Source organism: Cynocephalus volans, chromosome 1 (assembly GCF_027409185.1).
Source record: "Cynocephalus volans isolate mCynVol1 chromosome 1, mCynVol1.pri, whole genome shotgun sequence".
In the NCBI taxonomy this organism is placed as follows: Eukaryota; Metazoa; Chordata; class Mammalia; order Dermoptera; family Cynocephalidae; genus Cynocephalus; species Cynocephalus volans.
Window position 1 is genome coordinate 136,203,490 of NC_084460.1, and position 19,563 is coordinate 136,223,052.

The window sequence follows — 19,563 nt, forward strand, 5'->3', positions numbered from 1 at the left end:
AACCTGGGGACTGTGAAACCCCCTGCCACAATGAATAAAGATCAAAGAAAAGACACCAGAAATATGAAAACTCAAGAAAGTACACCACCCAAAGATAATAAATCTCAAGCTCTAGATCCTATGGAACAAGAAGCCCTTGAAATGACTGACAAGGAATTTCGAGTGATAATTCTAAGGAAACTGAATGAGATACAAGAAAACTCAGCTAGACCCCATGATGAAATGAGGAAAAGTATACAGGACCTGAAAGAGGAAATGTATAAGGAAATCAATGCCCTGAAAAAAAATGTAGCAGAACTTGCTGAACTGAACAATTTATTCAGTGAAATAAAAAACACAACGGAGAGGTAAACCAGCAGGCTTGCGGAAGTTGAAGAGAGAACTTCTGAACTTGAAGATGGGCTGTTTGAAATAACACAAGCAGACAAAAAAGAAAAAAGAATCAAAGGCATTGAAGAAAATCTGAGAGAGATATCAGACAAACTTAAGCACTCAAATATCGAGTCATGGGTATTCCAGAAGGGGAGGAAAACGGACATTGCATTGAAAACATATTCAACAAAATAGTGGCAGAAAACTTCTCAAGTATAGGAAAAATCACAGATCTTCAGATCCCGGAAGCTCAACGATCTCCAAACGTATTCAACCCAAAAAGGTCTTCTCCAAGACATGTCATAGTCAAATTGGCAAAACTCAAAGACAAAGAGAGAATCTTAAGAGCTGCAAGAGAGAAGCATCAAATCACCTATAAGGGAGCCCCAATCAGGCTAACATCAGACTTTTCATCACAAACCCTAACAGCCAGAAAGGAATGGGATGATATATTCAAAATACTAAAAGATAGAGATTGCCAGCCAGGAATGCTCTAACCTGCAAGGCTATCCTTCCGAAATGAAGGGCAAATAGTATATTTCTCAGACAAACAAAACTGCGTGAGTTCACCACCACACGACCACCCTTACAAGAAATCCTCAAGGGAGTACTGGGTTTGGTTCCTGAAAAATAACTACCACTGCCATTAAAACCCAAGAAAAATCTAAACCCACTAGTATAATAAAAATGGCATTCATGAAGAGAAAACAAACAGACAAAAAGGCTATCCACAACCCAAGGAACCAACAAACACAGAAAACAAACAGTAAATCAGAAAGCAAGGAACAAAAGACACCTAAGACAACCAAACAACCAATAAAATGCTAGGAATAAATCAACACCTTTCAATAACAACTCTTAACGTAAAAGGCTTAAATTCCCCAATCAAAAGACACAGACTGTCTGACTGGATTAAAAAGGAGGACCCAACTATATGCTGCCTTCAAGAGACCCACCTCACACCTCACCCATAAAGACTCACATAGACTAAGAGTGAAAGCATGGAAAAAGATTTACCATGCAAACAGAAAAGAAAAACGAGCTGGAGTATCTATCCTGATATCTGACAAAATAGACTTTAAACTAAAAACCATAAAAGGAGACAATGAGGGACACTACATAATGATAAAAGGACTGATCCATCAAGAAGACATAACAATCATAAATATGTACGCACCCAATGTTGGAGCAGCCAGATTTATAAAACAAACTCTATTAGACCTAAAGAAGGAAATAGACACTAATACCATAATAGCAGGGGACCTGAACACCCCACTGTCAATATTAGACAGATCATCTAGGCAAAGAATCAGTAGAGAAACACAAGATCTAAACAAGACTCTAGACCAATTGAACATGGCAGATATCTACAGAACATTCCATCCAACAACCTCAGAATATTCATTCTTCTCAGCAGCACATGGATCATTCTCCAGGATAGATCACATATTAGGTCACAAATCAAGCCTCAGCAAATTCAAAAAAATTGGAATTATCCCATGTATTTTCTCAGACCATAATGGATTAAAACTATACATTAATAACAAGTGAAATTTGGGAAACTATACAAACACATGGAAATTAAACAGCATTCTACTTAATGACTTATGGGTCCAAGAAGAAATCAGGAAGGAAATAAAAAAATTTATTGAAACTAATGAAAATAATGATACATCATACGAAAACCTGTGGGATACTGCAAAAGCAGTATTAAGGGGGAAATTTATTGCAATAAATGCTCACCTCAGAAGAATGGAAAGATGGCAAGTGAACAACCTAACACTTCACCATAAAGATCTAGAAAAACAAGAACAATCCAAACCTAAAGTTAGCGGATGGAGAGAAATCATCAAGATCAGAGCAGAACTTAATGAAATTGAAAACCAAAAATCAGTACAACAGATCAATGAATGAAAAAGTCGGTTTTATGAAAAGATAAAGAAAATTGACAAACCATCAGCATGGCTAACAAAAAAGAAGAGAGAAGATTCAAATAACAAAAATTAGAAATGATAAAGGTGATATTACAACTGATTCATCTGAAATACAAGGAATCATTCGAGACTACTATAAACAAGTGTACGCCAACAAGTTTGAAAATCTGGAGGAAATGGATAAATTTCTGGACACACACAAGCTCCCAAAACTGAGCCATGAAGATGTAGAAAATCTGAACAGACCAATAACAATAAAGGAGATTGAAGCTGTTATCAGAAAGCTCCAAACAAAGAAAAGCTCAGGACCAGATGGATTCACAGCAGAATTTTAACAAACATTCAAAGAGGAATTGACACCGATTCTTTACAAACTATTCCAAAAGATTGAAACAAATGCAAATCTCCCAATCTTATTCTATGAAGCAAACATCATCCTGTTACCCAAACCAGGTAAAGATATAACCAAAAAAGAAAACTACAGGCCGATATCCTTGATGAATATAGATGCAAAAATCCTCACTAAAATACTAGCAAACAGAATACAACACCCCATACATAAAATTATTCACCACGATCAAGTGGGATTTATCCCAGGGATGCAAGGTTGGTTTAACATATGCAAATCAATAAATGAGATACACCATATTAATAAAATCAAACACAAGGACCATATGATCATCTCTATAGATGCTGAAAAAGCACTTGATAAAGTTCAGCACTCATTCATGACAAAGACCCTCTATAAGTTAGGTATAGAGGGAAAGTATCTCAACATAATTAAAGCCATATATGATAAACCCACTGCCAATATCATCCTGAATGGGGAAAAGCTGAAAGCTTTTCCTTTAAGAACAGGAACCAGAGAAGGATGCCCACTCTCACCACTCCTTTTCAACATAGTGTTGGAAGTACTAGCCAGAGCAGTCAGAGAAGAGAAGGAAATAAAGGGCATCCAGATTGGGAAAGATGAAGTCAAACTGTCCCTGTTTGCAGATGACACGATCCTATATATCAAACAGCCTAAAGCCTCTACAAAAAAACTCTTGGAGGTGATAAATGATTTCAGCACAGTAGCAGGATACAAAATCAACACACAAAAATCAGTAGCATTTCTATTCTCCAATAGTGAACATGCAGAAAGGGAAATCAAGAAAGCCTGTCCATTTACAGTAGCCACCAAAAAAATAAAATACTTAGGAATTGAGTTAACCAAGGATGTTAAAAATCTCTATAATGAGAACTGCAACCACTCCTGAGAGAAATTAGAGAGGACACAAGTAGATGGAAAGATATCCCATGCTCTTGGATTGGAAGAATCAACATAGTGAAAATGTCCATACTACCCAAAGTGATATACAAATTCAATGCAATCCCCATCAAAATTCCAATGACATTATTCTCAGAAATGGAAAGAACTATCCAGACATTTATATGGAATAACAAAAGACCACGTGTAGCCAAAGCAACACTGAGCAAAAAAAATAAAGCTGGAGGCATAACACTACCTGACTTTAAACTATACTAAAAAGCTATAATATCCAAAACAGTATGGTACTGGCATAAATACAGACACACTGATCAATGGAATAGAATAGAGAATCCAGAAATCAACCCACACACCTACAGCCATCTGATCTTTGACAAAGGCACCAAGCCTATACATTGGGGAAGAGACTGCCTCTTTAGCAAATGGTGCTGGGAGAACTGGATATCAATATGCAGGAGAATGAAACTAGACCCATACCTTTCACCATACACTAAACTCAACTCAAAATGGATTAAAGAATTAAATATACACCCTGAAACAGTACAGTTTCTTAAACCAAACATAGGAGAGACACTTCAGGAAATAGGTCTGGACACAGACTTCATGAATAAGTCCCCAAAAGTACTGGCAACCAAAGGAAAAATAAACAAATGGGATTATATCAAACTAAAGAGCTTCTGCACAGCAAAAGAAATAATTAACAGAGTTAAAAGACAACCAACAGAGTGGGAGAAAATATTTGCAAAACATACATCTGACAAAGGGTTAATATCCAGAATATACAAGGAACTCAAACAACTTTACAATAATAAAACACCAACCCAATTAAAAAATGGGCAAAAGAGCTAAGTAGGCATTTCTCTGAGGAAGATATACAAATGGCCAACAGACATATGAAAAAATGCTCAACATCACTCAGCATCTGGGAAATGCAAATCAGATCTACACTGAGATACCATCTCACCCCAGTTAGGATGACTAAAATCCAAAAGACTCTGAACGATAAATGCTGGCAAGGCTGTGGAGAAAAAGGAACTCTCATCCATTGTTGGTGGGACTGCAAAATGGTGCAGCCTCTATGGAAAATGGTATGGAGGTTCCTCAAACAATTACAGATAGAACTGCCATATGACCCAGCTATCCCACTGTTGGAAATATACCCAGAGGAATGGAATTCATCAAGTCGAAGGTATACCTGTTCCCCAGTGTTCATCGCAGCACTCTTTAGAATAGCCAAAAGTTGGAGCCAGCCCAATTGACCATCATCGGATGAGTGGTTACGGACAATGTGGTACATCTACACAATGGAATACTACTCAGCTATAAAAACGAATGAAATACTGCCATTTGCAACAACATGGATGGACCTTGAGAGAATTATATTAAGTGAAACAAGTCAGGCACAGAAAGAGAAATACTGCATGTTCTCACTTATTGGTGGGAGCTAAATATAAATAAATAAATTCAAACACACACAGAAAAAAACGGGGTGTGGGGGGAAGAATACTCAACAGCTACAATTCCTTGAAGTTGATACAAACAAGCAAACAGAAAGGACATTGTTGGGTGGGAGGGGGAGAGGGAGGAGGGAGGGGTGTTTCGGTAATGGGCCACAATAATCAACCTCATTGTATATCGACAAAATAAAATTAAGAAAGAAAAAAAGAAAAAAAAATACTTTGGTTGAACAATTTAAATATTTTTCTCCCTCAGGATTTTACAAGGGTGTGATTTGTTCACTATTTATTCTATCCTGTTTTTCAAAACGAAATATCTAGATTTCCAGATAGATATTTTACTGATTTTATATAAAAGGGAAACAAAGTTCCCTTTTTGCCAGTATTACTAATTAAGCAGTTATTCCCCATCAGCATGAAGTATATCAGTGTTGTATTGTCAATCTTGTATGATTTTGCTTGTCAGGGGACATTGGCAGTGTCCAAAGAAATTTTGATTCACATAACTGGGGACTGTTACCGTCATCTAGTACATAGAGGCCAGGGCTGCTGCTTTACATTCTATAATGCACAGAGGAGCCCCCCACACAAAGACTTATCTAGTCCAAAATGTTAATAGTGCTTTGGCTGAGAAAGCCTGATGTAGATAACTTCATTCTTTAAAGTGTAGGGGAATAAATTGTTGCTTAAAAATTCAAGCATTCTATTTATACTGCCACGACACTATTTATCCACTGACTTATGAAAAAGATGTGAGGTGACTTGATGATGCGAAGGAGTTGTTCCTCAGAGGTTATTCAATTATGGTAAGTTATCAGTTTGTCTCTGTACGTTGTAAGTTACAGAAATGTCTTCACTCGTGATTGAATTCATTTAATTCTTTATTTTATTTTATTTGAAGCACTTAAATATAAACCCAGTCATACAGATGAGAAAACCATTATTTCACTTGTTGCTGGACTAGTGGTCACCGCAGTTGTCATTGTTGGAGCCATTCTTTTAATTCCAGGTAAGATGTACAGTTACTAGGAGGGAACACGGGATGTAGATTTTCTAAGGCAGGGGAGGTATATTTGTTTCCTAGAACTGTTTTAACAAATTCACTGCAAACTGGGTGGCTTAAAACAACAGAAATTCTCTCACCATTCTAGAGGCCGTAAGTCTGAAATTAGGGTGTCCTGAGGGCCACACTCCCTCTCAAAGCTCTAGGGAAGAATCCATTCCTTCCTCATCTAGCTTCTGGTATTTTCCAGTAATCCTTGGCATTCCTTAGCTTATGACAGCGTAACTCCAGTGTTTGCCTCTGTGGTCACATGGGCTCCTTCTCTCCTCTGGTTCTTCTCCTGTGTATGTCTGTGTCAAATCTCCTTCTGCCTCTCCCTTACAAGGACACTTGTATAATCCAAAATAGACTTTTGCCATGTAAGATAATATTCACAGGTTCTAGGCATTAAGGTGTGGAAATACATTTCTATAGGGCCACCATTTAACACCTACAGAGGCAGACTTCATTGGCCAAGACACAGAAGTGGGAATGAATGTGGGAACCAAGTCTGTGTGAAATGGCAGTTGCATTTGGGGGATGGGAGTGTGAGTGGGAAATAAAGGTACATAGCACATGTAAAGAAAAGCAGAGAAAGGCTGATACTCAACGTGGTGGGCTGTAGAGCACCACTTTGTTTTTTGAGAAGAATAGAGTTTAGATGTAATATTTAGGGACATAAATTTGGCCGCTCTGTTTGCAGCCGGAGTTAGTAAAGGGCATAGGGAGGAAGGAGATGAATTCAGAAGACAACTTGAAAGAGCAATCAATTTGACTTTGGGACAAACTGAAGTAGCAAATGAAGGCAATGGTAAAAGATGGCTACAAAGTTTCTAATCTGAAATTCTATAAGGTAATTAAGGAGGTAGAGCCAATTCAAGGTTTTGACGCATTGAGGTTGAGATTTAGATGTCTTAAATAATTGAAAAACAGTCACTTATTTCGTGTGAAGTTTTGGGGGATACATATATTTTTAAACTTATCACAGTTCCTAAGAGTAATATTGAGATTAATACATTTAATAAATTAAGTATTTTAACTTCCTGAAGAGTAGGAAGTATGTAGAAAAATATTTTAAACATTTTTATTTCTTAACAGGTGAATATTCAGTAAAGAATGCTATTGGACTTGGTTTAATTGTAATTTCTACAGGAATATTAATATTACTTCAGTACTGTGTGTTTAAGACAGGTGAGTATTTATTGTTACAGCATGATTTTTCCTACCTTTTTAATTTAAAAAAACAGCTTTTTTGGTGAAAATATTAATGTTTGACTTTTTTTCCACAACTGAAAAGTTGGTTTGTTAAAAGATTTTTCATGCTATTCTAAGTCACATTTCCCCATACAGATTAATTTTAAAGTTATTTTAGATCTTTGAGGCAGTTATTTTTTAAAAATTAATTTTCATATGTATTTGATGCCAGTGCAATTTTGAGTTATGCTATATAATCTTAGTGATTATCTTCACATTCTAATTTCAGTTCTTTGAAGTTATAAGTAGATGTTAAACATACCCTTTCTCTTCCTTTGCTAAGCCTCTGTATCAAAAAGACTAGTTCTAAAAAATGAGGTTATAAATCATAATTAGTAGACACCTAATTTTTAGCTATTGGCAAACCTTGACACTGTAGTTTTAAAAGATGGTATGGATATCCAAACCATGATCAGTAAGTTTTCACTGCATTTTGAGAGTAAATCACTAAGACATTTCTATCATTATTATTATTTAAGAGTCATATTTAACACTTGGTCTTAGAGCCTATCTGTGGCTTGCTATACACTGGAAAGGTATTATTAAAAAATCACAGATCACCTAGATGCACAAGATAGAGGTTATGATGTTTACAATCACGTGTTTGTATAATGGTTCTCTGCACCAGAGCAATTTTTGTATGCGTGTGGAGAAGTCATGCATAATAGTGGTTCATATTGTAAAATGCACAAGTGTGGTAAAAGCAGCGTTATTGTGAGGTTTTGGGTAAAAACTTCCAGTCCAACTCAGCTGACTGTGAAAATAAAGCCTGCTGAATGTGTGAATCTGGAGCTGACTACTTGTGTGGAAGGGTTCCATCACTGGAATCGCAACTACCATTTGACAAGGAACTCCAGAGGCAGTTTTTGGTCATTATTCAGTCTTTCTTGATTGCAAGTAGGAGTGATTGGTTCTTAAATACTCTCAACACGCTTCTGTTATATCCTTTTCCTTCCCCAGCTTTTGAGATGACATCCTTTGCCATTGCCATATTGTTAATTCAGGTCCTGGGCTATGTACTTGCTCTGGTTGGACTAAGCCTCTGTGTCTCAGGTAAGAGTCATATCCTTCTATATATAGTCCCTGTATGTGTTTCTCTCAGAGCTCTATTTCCTTTTTCTTTTTCTTTCTTTCTTTTTTTTTTTTTTTAAATATATAGACTTTATTTATTTAGAGCCATTTTAGGTTCACAGCAAAACTGAGTGGAAGGTACAGAGAATTCCCATACATCCCTGCCCCTTCCATATACCCCACACAGCCACAGCCTCTCAACATCCCACACCAGAGTGGTGCATTTGTTACAATTGATGAACCAACACTGACACATCATTATCACCCAAAGTTCGTAATTTACATTAGGGTTCACTCTTGGTGTTATCCACTTTATGGGTATGACAAATGTATAATGACATACATCCACCATTGTAGAATTATGCAGAATTGTTTCACTGCCCTAAAAATCCCCTGTGTTCCACCTATTTATCCCTCCCTCCCTGTAAACCCCTAGCAACACTGATCTTTTTACTGTCTTCATAGTTTTGCATTTTCCCAAATGTCTTATAGTTGGAGTCATACACAGTTTGTAGCCTTTTCAGATTGGCTTTTTCACTTAGCAATATTCATCTAAGTTTCCTCCATGTCTTTTCATGGCTTGATAGCTCATTACTTTTTAGCATTGAATAATATTTCATTGTGTGAATGTAGCACAGTTTGTTTATCCATTAACCTATTGAGGGACATGTTGGTTGTTTTCCGTTTTTTGTGTCTATGAATAATGCTGCTATAAACATCCATTTGTGTATTTTTGTGTGGACATAAGTTTTCAATTCCATTTGGATAAATACCAAGGAGTGCAATTGCTGGGTTATATGTTAATGGTATGCTTAGTTTTGTAATAAACTGCCAAACTCACAGTATTAAAATGACTATACCATTTTTGTATCACTACTATTAATGAATGAGAGTTCCTGTTTCTCCATATACTTGCCAGCATTTGGTGTGTGAGCTTTTCTTTTTTAACTCTCATTTTCCCCTGGTGAGATACATTTGCTATGAGAATATTGATATATATGGCTTGTGGGTTGATTGTTCTATGTAGCTTGTATTTGTGAAAGAACTTTGAAAATAACCAAGTTCCAACTGGTTAGAGCCTTAGACTTTACACACTGTTTTCCATTAGTTTCAATATGAGAAGGTGTGTGTTTTGCAAAAGAGGGCTTTTTTCTTATAATTTAGAGCGATTTCACTAAGTGAATAATAATGAACATATGTAGATAATTTTTGTTTCTTGATCATTAGAAAAATAATTAGCTTTCCTTAAAATTTGATATTATTACTGTTATCATTGATTCTTTTAAAAGTTTAGTTCTTTCATATGCATTTCTAACATAAAATTTCTTTTTTTTTTTTAACAGCTTGTATACCAATGCATGGTCCACTTCTGATTTCAGGTTTGGGTATCATGGCTCTAGCACAATTACTTGGATTAGTTTATATGAAATTTGTGGGTAAGTCAATCTTATTTTTGTTATCCTATGCCAAGAATTGTAGATAACAAGTATAACTTGGAAAATGCCTTTAATTGGTTCTTCCAGTTTAAGACTACATAAGTGTATTGATAACCCCAAAAATGAAAAAATATAAATGGAATGATTTGAGGGTAATTAGAGAAGGTAGAAGGCATATGAATTAAGGAAAAGTTTGAATTATAAACTGGTTTAAAAGAAAATAGCTTTATATATTAGAATGTATAGGTTTTTTAATACTAAATAAAAGGAGAGATCGTTGAGGATCCACTTTAAATAATAGAAAAGGATTTTTAATTGTTCCATTGTTTCTATGATAAAGCTCTTTTGCAGCGACTGACCTATTTATTTGTCACTTACTCTTCTTCTTGCACACTATTTACAGACAAGGATACCCTTCACAGACAGGAATTGAAATTCAAAATCTGTCACTTTTATTACTTTAAAGCGAAGGACCTCCAATGCATGACTTTAAAACACTTTTAGTTAATACCAATATAATAGAAACATTGAGTTTCAAAATTTAGGCTTTTACTACTTCTAAAACAATTCTTAGTGTGGAATTAGCTTCATTGTTTCTAACCTTTGTATTTAATCTGCCAATTTTCAAACAGGTTTCTGTGTAAATTTTTATTATATGTATATAGAGAGATTCTTTTAATAGTGTCTGAAATAGTGTGTAGATGTTCCCTACAACCTGATTTATACTAATCTTTTTTTTTTTTTTTCCTCATGGTGGCTGGCTGGTAAGGGGATCCCTTGACCTTGGTGTTACTAACACCACACTCTAACCAACTGAGCTAACTGGCCAGCTAACAAAATTCTTTTTTTCTTTTTTCTTTTTGGTGTCTGGCCAGCATGGGGATCCAGACCATTTATCTTGGTGTTATCAGCACCACACTCTACCAACTAAGTAACTGGCCAGCCCTCTGTTTTTTAATTTATGAAGTAAACTCTTAACCACCTATCAAAATAATCAAAGTTACAAATTAATGGAGTAAAAAAATCAGTGTTTATGTTTTACTCTAGGTGAACTTTACTGTATGTATTTTTTTTAATTATTATAAAACTTGAATTGTTATAATCAAATCATTTCCATATGACTTGCGTAATACTTTCAAAGAAATTTTACCTTTATTCCTGAACTTCAGTTCTTGGTGAGTGATGATTGAGTTTGATCCCGTTATATATTCTCTGTCCCTCTTTAATTAATGCTTACTAGATAAATATTAAAATACTGTTCCAAATTCTATCTGTCTTTATGTGTTTGTAAGTCTTCATTGTTTCTCAGTGATATTTTCTAATTTCATGCCACATAAGTTCATAAAACACTATTAAGACATCTGAAGCAAAATGGAATTTGTGTGGTGGCTACAGTGTGAACACGTTGACTGTTGATGCGTGTTCTGTTTTTGTTTCATCTTCTAATCACCATGTGTCTGATTCTTGAAGATGACATTGCTGATTTTGTTGCTCCTCATAAATGCCTGAGAACAGTGACCTACGGTATCCACACAACTCTGATGAAGTAGTATTAGGTGTCTGACTGGTGATCAGCTTTTTGTTCTTATTTTTTCCTCACTCTCTCAATCCTTTTCTTCCACACCTCCACATGCCTTCCATATCTAGCAAAGAATGATGTTTAGTACAATTGTTGTCAGATCTGGTGATACTGCCTTAAGTGGAAATAGGCGCTGTCTAGCCGCCACCCCCTCGATCTCCCTCTCCTGCCTTCTTCATTACTTACATCCAAAGAAGCCTGTGAAACCACTGTAAATGTCACTGTTCTAACATTAAAATTGAAATGAAAATGAATACCAAAAAGTACCCCAAATCACTTTTTCTTTATTGTAGTTTAACATATAAATATACTTACTATATGTAAGTTAAGAATTTACTCTTAATTTTACTGACATTTTGAGAATATCGTAAATTAACTTTTCAAATCAACTTGTCTGATGCCAGAGTTCAGAGGCTCACCTTCGGTCAGTTGAAAGGCAAGAAGAGAAAAGGTACAGAAAAGCTGCTCTTTAGATAGTGTGGTAGACTAGGAAAATAAGTATGTTTTGCTTATTTAATCTGTGTAAATCTGAATATATGTAACATTAAGGTTGCAAATTTGAGTGTTTGTATCAGGAAGTACAAAATTTAAAAGTTTTCAAAATAAGTTTTACTCATTGCACATGCTTAGTTTTAGAAAAGCCTAAGGAATGTGTCTTGATTTAAATGCAATAAAATCCTCAGATAGTTTTTTTAAAAAAGACACAGCTCTCTCTTTAAGAATGAGTTAATGCCCCTATGAGAATTTTAATTTTATAACTTTCATTATTTCCAACTTTAAATTTGTAGCCTTAATTGTTATTTTAAAAAATAGAATTTTGACTTTCACTTGCTATAGCCTTCTTTAACCCTATTGGATTGTTTTTCTTTGTACCAGAAGCATTTTAATTTTATAAATGAGATAAGCAGGTGAGAACAATAACTTCACATGAGAGCGTAGGAGTGTAAAAGATGAAAAGGAACTAATTAAACTCACTAAAGTTGATCTCTATATATGGCTGTCAATGCCTTAGGGCCATGTTATAGCAGATCAATCATAATCGTTCTTTTGTCACATGGGTTATAACTCTATTGGAGAGAATTAACTGAGGTGAAATTAATTTCTGTACTGTTTAGCTTTATAGTATTAGAGGGGTCAAAACTGACTGGTGTCCCTTTGAATCACTGTTCTCCATAGATCTCTTTTTTCAGAAGGGTCTAGCCAAGTGTGATATTCCTTGGACCCAAGAATTGGAACTTAGGAACTATTCCTTACATGTTATTAGTGAAGAAAAATAGTTACTTGGCAATTATTAATATTAATTTTGATAATTAAATTTATGAGCTCAAAAATATAATTCTAAAATCTTATCTCTGACCCTTCATATTACCAATTAGAAATTTAAATATCCGTTCAGTTCTTTTTTTCTTTATAGAACCTAGATAAAAGGCATGGTTTAGTTGAAATGAGTTGTATATATGTGTGTATTAGTCCTTTTTCTGTCACTCATAACAGAATACCTGAAACTGGGTAATTTAGAAAGAAATGAATTTATTTCTTACAGTTTTGGAGGCTGGGAAGTCCAAGGTCCAGGGAACACATCTGGTGAGGGCCTTCTTTTTGGTGGTGACTCTCTGCAGAGTCCCGTGGTGACCAGGGGATCATGTGGCGAGAATGGCAAGAGCTCTCACATGTGCTCTCTTTATAAAGCCATCAGTCCACACTCATGACAACCCATTGAACCATCAACCCCTTACTCCATTAATGGATTAATCCATTCACGAGGGCACAGTCCTCATGATCCAGTCACCTCTCAAAGCCCCCCTTTTTCAAATATCAAAATTGGATTTCCCACCCTCTTAACACTGTTACAGTGGGAATCCGGTTTCCAGCACATGAACTTTTCAGGGACACATTTGACCCATAGCAACATATAACTATCTTGAAGGTTCCTGATAAAGTTTTATAATTATGCTTGGTTTATTTGGGAGGCTGCAAATGTGGTGCACCCCAACCCATTTTACTTCATACTACTTTAAAAAGAAGTTGCCCTCTTGTTTGGATGCAAGAACCAAATTGCTCACCCAAGTGCCTCCACAGTAAGGGCAGTTTACTTAAAGCCCACATGGCACTAACAGAGACAGGAATCTTATGAGTGCCAGGTACATAACTGGGCCACACGGTGTATAGCTTAGGAATTGGAAGGATCCAATACATCTCTAAGGACTGAATTATCATGTTGCCCTCTCAGCAACAAGAGTTATTTGATGCCCTTCTGTTGGTTATAGTTACTGAGTTCCTCTGTCTTTGATTCTTTACCTATTATCCAGGTAGCTCAACCTCTCCTTCATGTTCCTATTTTTTATCCTATTCATGTCTTCCAGTAGCTTTTCTTACTTATATCTGTAAGATTTGAGCTTCTCCTTGCCTACTTTCTGTTTCTTTTTTACTTTACTTTCCCATCACCAACTTTCTAGTCTTCTTTCTGTTCTCCTCTCCAGATTCCAGTGGGAGAGAGAAACTTAGCAGTGCTGTCAGTTGCCATTTTTCCTGTTTGAGAGAGGCTTATGAACTTCTGGCTAGCCCATAGATTGGTTGTCCTAGGGTCAGGACCCATACCATTTCGCATCAGCTGCAGAAGCTTGCTAGAGTGGAGGTAGGGGAGTGGTAATAAATAGCACAGAACACTAAAGCAGTCCTGCGGCCTTGCCTCAATCTGTTAATAAGAAGATCCAGTGCTATCATCTAGTGCAAGTTGCAGTGGAATTGGATGACTGTCCTAGTGAGTGATCCATGGACTGTTACTGGTTGATGCTTCCAGATCTATAGGACTCTGATTCTGTATTTAAGACTGGCTTTAGCTGCTCTGGGGCCTCCTCACTTGTTTTTATAAGGAAGTTTATCTCTTCTTCCTTACCCAACTAGCGTAATTATTTTCCTTTTTGTCACTTTCTTCATGCCCTATATTTTTTCATCTTTATTAACTAATCCATTCAGAACCAGTGAAAAAGGAAACTCAGGAGGATAAGAAGGAATATATAGAGGAGGGCTTGATTGTGACTGTAACTAGCTGCCTAGAGTAACTGTTTAAACTCAGAGAGATCTGGTTTTTTTTTTTGTTTGTTTGTTTGTTTTTAGTTTTTTAGTATCTGGAGTTTTGAAAACTGGAAAGATGGCAGCGGGTGGAGGGCAGAGAATGGACAAAAGCAATGAGCTAAGGGTGATGGAATAGAGGGAGAGCAGTCCGTGCACATTCTGTCCACATTCTGGCTGGGTGGTATAGGAAGGGGTGTAGAATGCATGGTGGGGGTGAGTAGATGACAGTGTTTTTCCACTAACAAGTGTAACAGGTGGCTGATTTGGGAGAGAGATGGCATGCACAAATGAGAGAATGTGTGTTTAGTATTCGATGTACATGGGTTACTTTCTTTATCAGTCCATATAATCAAGAATATTGTATATTTTTTAATAGACTATCAAAGCTGAAACTCTTTCACTGGAGTCTCTGGCACTTCTAGTTTTAGGCTTGAACATTTCATCTTAAAATTAAACATTACATTACCTCAATTTATTTCATTTACTAAATTTATATTCTTATATTTGTTTATATCAGCTTCCAATCAGAAGACTATACAACCTCCTAGGGTAAGTTAAAGTTTATTGAATAAATTGGGAATGATAACTTGATGGATTAGACTGAAAAATGGTAATTGAGATATTGAACTGTTTTGCAGTTTAATGTAACATCAAATTAAGAGAATGTTGAAATCATTTCACAAACTTTGCATGAATAGGTCCAGTTCTATTTTAAAACCTATTTTTGGTCATTGTAGTATCAGTGAGATGGAAGTAATGATTTCTTAAGATTGTACTGACTTCTCACTCGCAGAATTGTGAAGTTTACATGTTGGAATATAACAACAGTTGTTATCTCTGCATTTAGAAGGAAGCTGATTCCAATACATTGTCTGACCTATTGGATCTATTTGATGTGTATACACAGGATGACAAGTTCAGGTTTAAAAATGAGGAAGAGAAATATATTATTAAATTGACTTCATTAAAAATTGTACTCTATAAAATAAATGAAAGTATTACTGAAAAATCTGTTTTTATTTATGATTCAATCTCCTCTCTCCCCCCATTTTATAAACATTTTTCTTCCTTAAAATTGTACTGCAGGTTTCACTATACCTTGGATATCTTAATAAGCTATCTAAGAAAATTCCAAGAAAAAGAGCAAGTTTAGGAGGGGATAAACGAGGAGGAAAAAAAATCTTTATAATTATAGACACATTGTGGTAACAGGCCCAAGAGCTATTTTATGGAAATAAGATCTGGGAACAACTATATTGTACTCAGCTTCCTATAAAGGATTGGTGATAGATCTGTCTGGAAAGCCGAAGTCTCCTGTGACAGGAAGTGGAGGTTACATATGTTTCTAAGTTTGACAAGCCTTAATACGCATAACTAATGGGCAGGCTGGGGTGGGGCGTGCTGGTCTTACCACAGGTATTTATTCTAAAAAGATTGGTGGCATAGCTGCATTGATCACAAGCAGCCAGCAGTTTTTAAAGTGTCTCTTAGAGATAATCTAACCACTGGACCTTTAAATACTAACACTTTTTTCATGATTCTGTTTTGCTCCCATCTCTTGTTTAACTGTATCTAGTATTTATTCTGTTGTTGCTATTTATATTCCCACTTTAATATTTTTTGAGAAGTTAGGATCTCTTGAACTGATAGAGACAGGGTGGGGTGGGAAATTCTGCACAGAAAAATAATATTAAGAGAATAACACAGTTGTTATTAACTATTAACTAGACTTGGAAAGCTTTGCTTTAACCTTTACCTCCCTTATTTTGTTTTAAGATAATAGGATTCACTGCTTTTACTATATAGTTTAAATGTTAGTGTATATAAATTTTAGTATAAAAGGACATGAAATCAATTATATTTTTATGTAAATATATTTTAAATATTTTCCAGAAAGCTGTAGAGGAACCCCTTAATGGTATGTGGTTATTATAAACTTGTATATTATTCTTGATCCATTACTATATGATATATTTGAAATGGCCCTCAAAGCAGTTAGAATGCCCTAATTATGTGATAGGAAGAATCTAGTATTTTTCTCTTGCCTTGACCTCTCTTTTCTTGATTATTCATCAAGAATTAGTTGTATTGCTTTTGTAATATTCTTACCTCTGAGAAAAATACACCGTTCTTTGTCTCTCCAAGTAGTTGCTTGCCCTAACCAAGTGATATTTGGGCAAAGGGACCACTGCCCTTTTATATTGTCCAAGATGAAGCATAATACCTCCCCAGTAGAGAATAATCTCAATTACTTCCAATTCTGATTTATAAATTTCAGAAAGATACAGACAGTAACCATGGACTGAGACCAAAACATCTCACTTTTTTTGTATGTAAATCTCTAACTGTATTCCCAATTAATTCTGTTTCCTTTGTGGATAATGTGGATGTGATCCACAGAAAGGCTTTGTAATAAAATGATAGCCTTAAAATTAATGTGTCTATATAGTTGTGGAATAGTTAGTACAATATTACTGCATATCTGTTTGTTTAGAAATGATTTCTATTCGTAGAACCTTACTAACTGCCTGCTTGACTTGTTACTAATCCTTAGCATTTAAAGAATCAAAAGGAATGATGAATGATGGTAAGTATAAAATGGGCCCATAATTATAGATTGGTTGAAACATGGACATTGAAAAGAAATTAAAAAGCTTCTTCATAGTATGGCATTCTTTTAAATAAAAGGGACATTGTCAAATGATAAAGATTCATGCTTCTTGATGTATAAAGCTTGAATCTATTTTGCCAAAAAATATAAAACTACTACTATAAAGGGTGCAGGGTGTCACAAATCAGACTCTCCAGTCAGGTGGTTCACAGAAAAGAGAAATTTCCACTTTCTGTAAAACATTTTTCAGATTCAGTGTCTGGTGACTTTAACTTAAAAATGCTTTTTATAAAGCACATAGATAATCTGGCCCAAATCTTTATCATTTTGACAGTCTCTTTTGTGCTTTGTTACTGATTTTGTTGCATTTAACCCATGGGGACTTAATATCTCTGCTTTTCCAAGGAGGAACTTGGGTTCTAACCTTTTGGGAGAGGATTAAAAAGAGAGAAAGAGAGAGCGAGCAATGTTTAGTTACTCAGTTTTTGCTTCTTTTTTTGAAACTCTGGACTAATAATAACTTCTAATCTTTACTTACTCTTTCAAAGACATATATTTGTTAGTATTTAAAGATAAGTAAATCTGAGATATTGAGTGCTACAAACATTCATTTTGATTTTACCTTAACATGCTAAATTCTTCAATTCCATTGGCATTTAATAACTGTGTTTTTATCTTATTATCAAAAATTTCTTCATACCTTTAATATTTATAGTCATTCCTTGATCGTGTAGTTTCTTTATATTTTACTGTTTTAAAGTCTGTGACCTACCTGCTCATCTCTACACTAAATTGCAGCATTAAAGGGTTGTGTGAATAAAAAGGAAAACACATCCATCAATCAAAGTACCCTAAATCTGGGCTATATTTCCCACAGTACAGTTAATTTTTGCATAAGATCGAAAACACTCTGATCACATATTGGTGAATGAAGTTTGAAACAATGTGTAAGCTTGTATTCAACAAGGAAATCACAGAATGATTCCACTTTTGTAGGTTTGTGTCACAGCCTTTAAATGCTTCTTTTTTGTTATACAAGCCACTGCCCTCCAGAAAAAAAAAATTGTAGTTAGTAGGAATGAATTAAAAGACATTAAACAAACAAACAAACAAACAAACAAAAACTGGTGCCTGAAATTGTGCCATGATTTGCTCATGTTTACATTATGGTATCCTATTTTTTAATCTCTTTGTTCTTTCCTTTTCCTACCGTGGTGTCATTCTTGTGTAACTATATGAAGAAACTAAACTTTTCTCCATTTTCAGAAAACCAGTATAAGAACCTTGAGTGCCTCTTCCTTTGTTAATTTCCCTTTAAGACATGACTTTTTTTGAACCACTGCATGAGGAGATATTGTAAAGCAGTTTTGCCTTGAATATTTGTGTGTTCATAGCACAATAAATCTATGATGACTGTTGAAATTCCCTTAATTTTGCTAACAGCTGATCAGAATTTGTTTTTTAAATGTCTGTCTGGTGGGTCCTTCCTACTGGCAACTGCTTGGTGCTCACAGCGTGTCTGCCTTGTCAGTGAACTAGGTTCAAGATACCTTCCTGGGAATCACAGTCAGTACCCTTTTCTCTTTTACCACCACCTGATCATATGTTTATTTCACTTACATGAAATGAATGGTGTAGATCTAAAGTGAATGTGATACAAAATTATTCTAAGATCAGTGTCTTTTGCTTTGAAAAATCGATATCTGTTGGGTTTTCCTGAGCTATCCCAGCTAATAGAGATTATCAGACTGGGTTGATTTTATTTTTGTTTGGCAATTGGCCTTACCGAAACTGAAAAGGCTAATGATTTACCTGGTTTATGTCTCTGACTTTTGCAGATCTGTTTTCTTCATTTTTATATACTGTATATCTGAAACAAATTCTTTAAATGCATCTACTTTTTAATGCATAGAAAATAGACATAGTGATTATTTGTCCATTTTTCAATTTTCCAGAATAACTAAAGTGAAGTGATGGACTTTGACTTGGAGAGTATTAAGATATGAAAGGAATACACTCATGTTTAAGCACCATGGCCCTGATGATTCGCTGTTGGGGAGAAGAAAACAAGAAAAGTAACTGATTTTCATACATGGGAGAAAATGTAGTCATTGACCCTTAAATGATTGTTACAATTAAGTTTTTATTCGAAGCAGCTGTAATTTAGTTAATAAAAGAATTATGATCTGTGTTGTGTGCCCAATTGAGATCCAGTTTTTTTGTTGTTATTTTTACTCAATTAGGGGCAAAAGTAGAATTGGCAACTTCCAAGAATGATGCCTTTCAGATCCTAGGGCCTCTTGAGTCTAGGTCACCAGTTTAAATCAGTTCTGGGTAAGAATTACTTAGCACTAACCTAGTGGTTACTCAGAGAAATATGTGAAAAACAGTGGCTTCCTCAGGTTCACAGCAGCTTTGGCAGTTATGGTGTTACCTGAATGCGTCTGCCACTTCTGGGTCAA

At 35.3% G+C, this 19,563-nt stretch overlaps 1 protein-coding gene across 2 annotated transcripts in view; it reads left to right on the forward strand.

Annotated features, from left to right (window-relative positions):
- The window catches only part of CD47 (CD47 molecule), a 62,893-nt gene extending 43,558 nt beyond the window's left edge, over positions 1-19,335 (forward strand). Inside the window, exons 4-9 of one of the 2 annotated variants that reach the window (XM_063109130.1) lie at positions 5,935-6,042; positions 7,174-7,266; positions 8,290-8,382; positions 9,744-9,836; positions 15,008-15,039; positions 19,057-19,335. In XM_063109130.1, coding sequence (XP_062965200.1) covers positions 5,935-6,042; positions 7,174-7,266; positions 8,290-8,382; positions 9,744-9,836; positions 15,008-15,039; positions 19,057-19,065 — 428 coding nt within the window. In that variant the 3' untranslated portion in view covers positions 19,066-19,335. The remainder of the gene's footprint in view (positions 1-5,934; positions 6,043-7,173; positions 7,267-8,289; positions 8,383-9,743; positions 9,837-15,007; positions 15,040-19,056) is intronic. The other variant, XM_063109137.1, reaches the window with a different exon arrangement.
- The last annotated feature ends 228 nt before the right edge of the window (positions 19,336-19,563 follow it).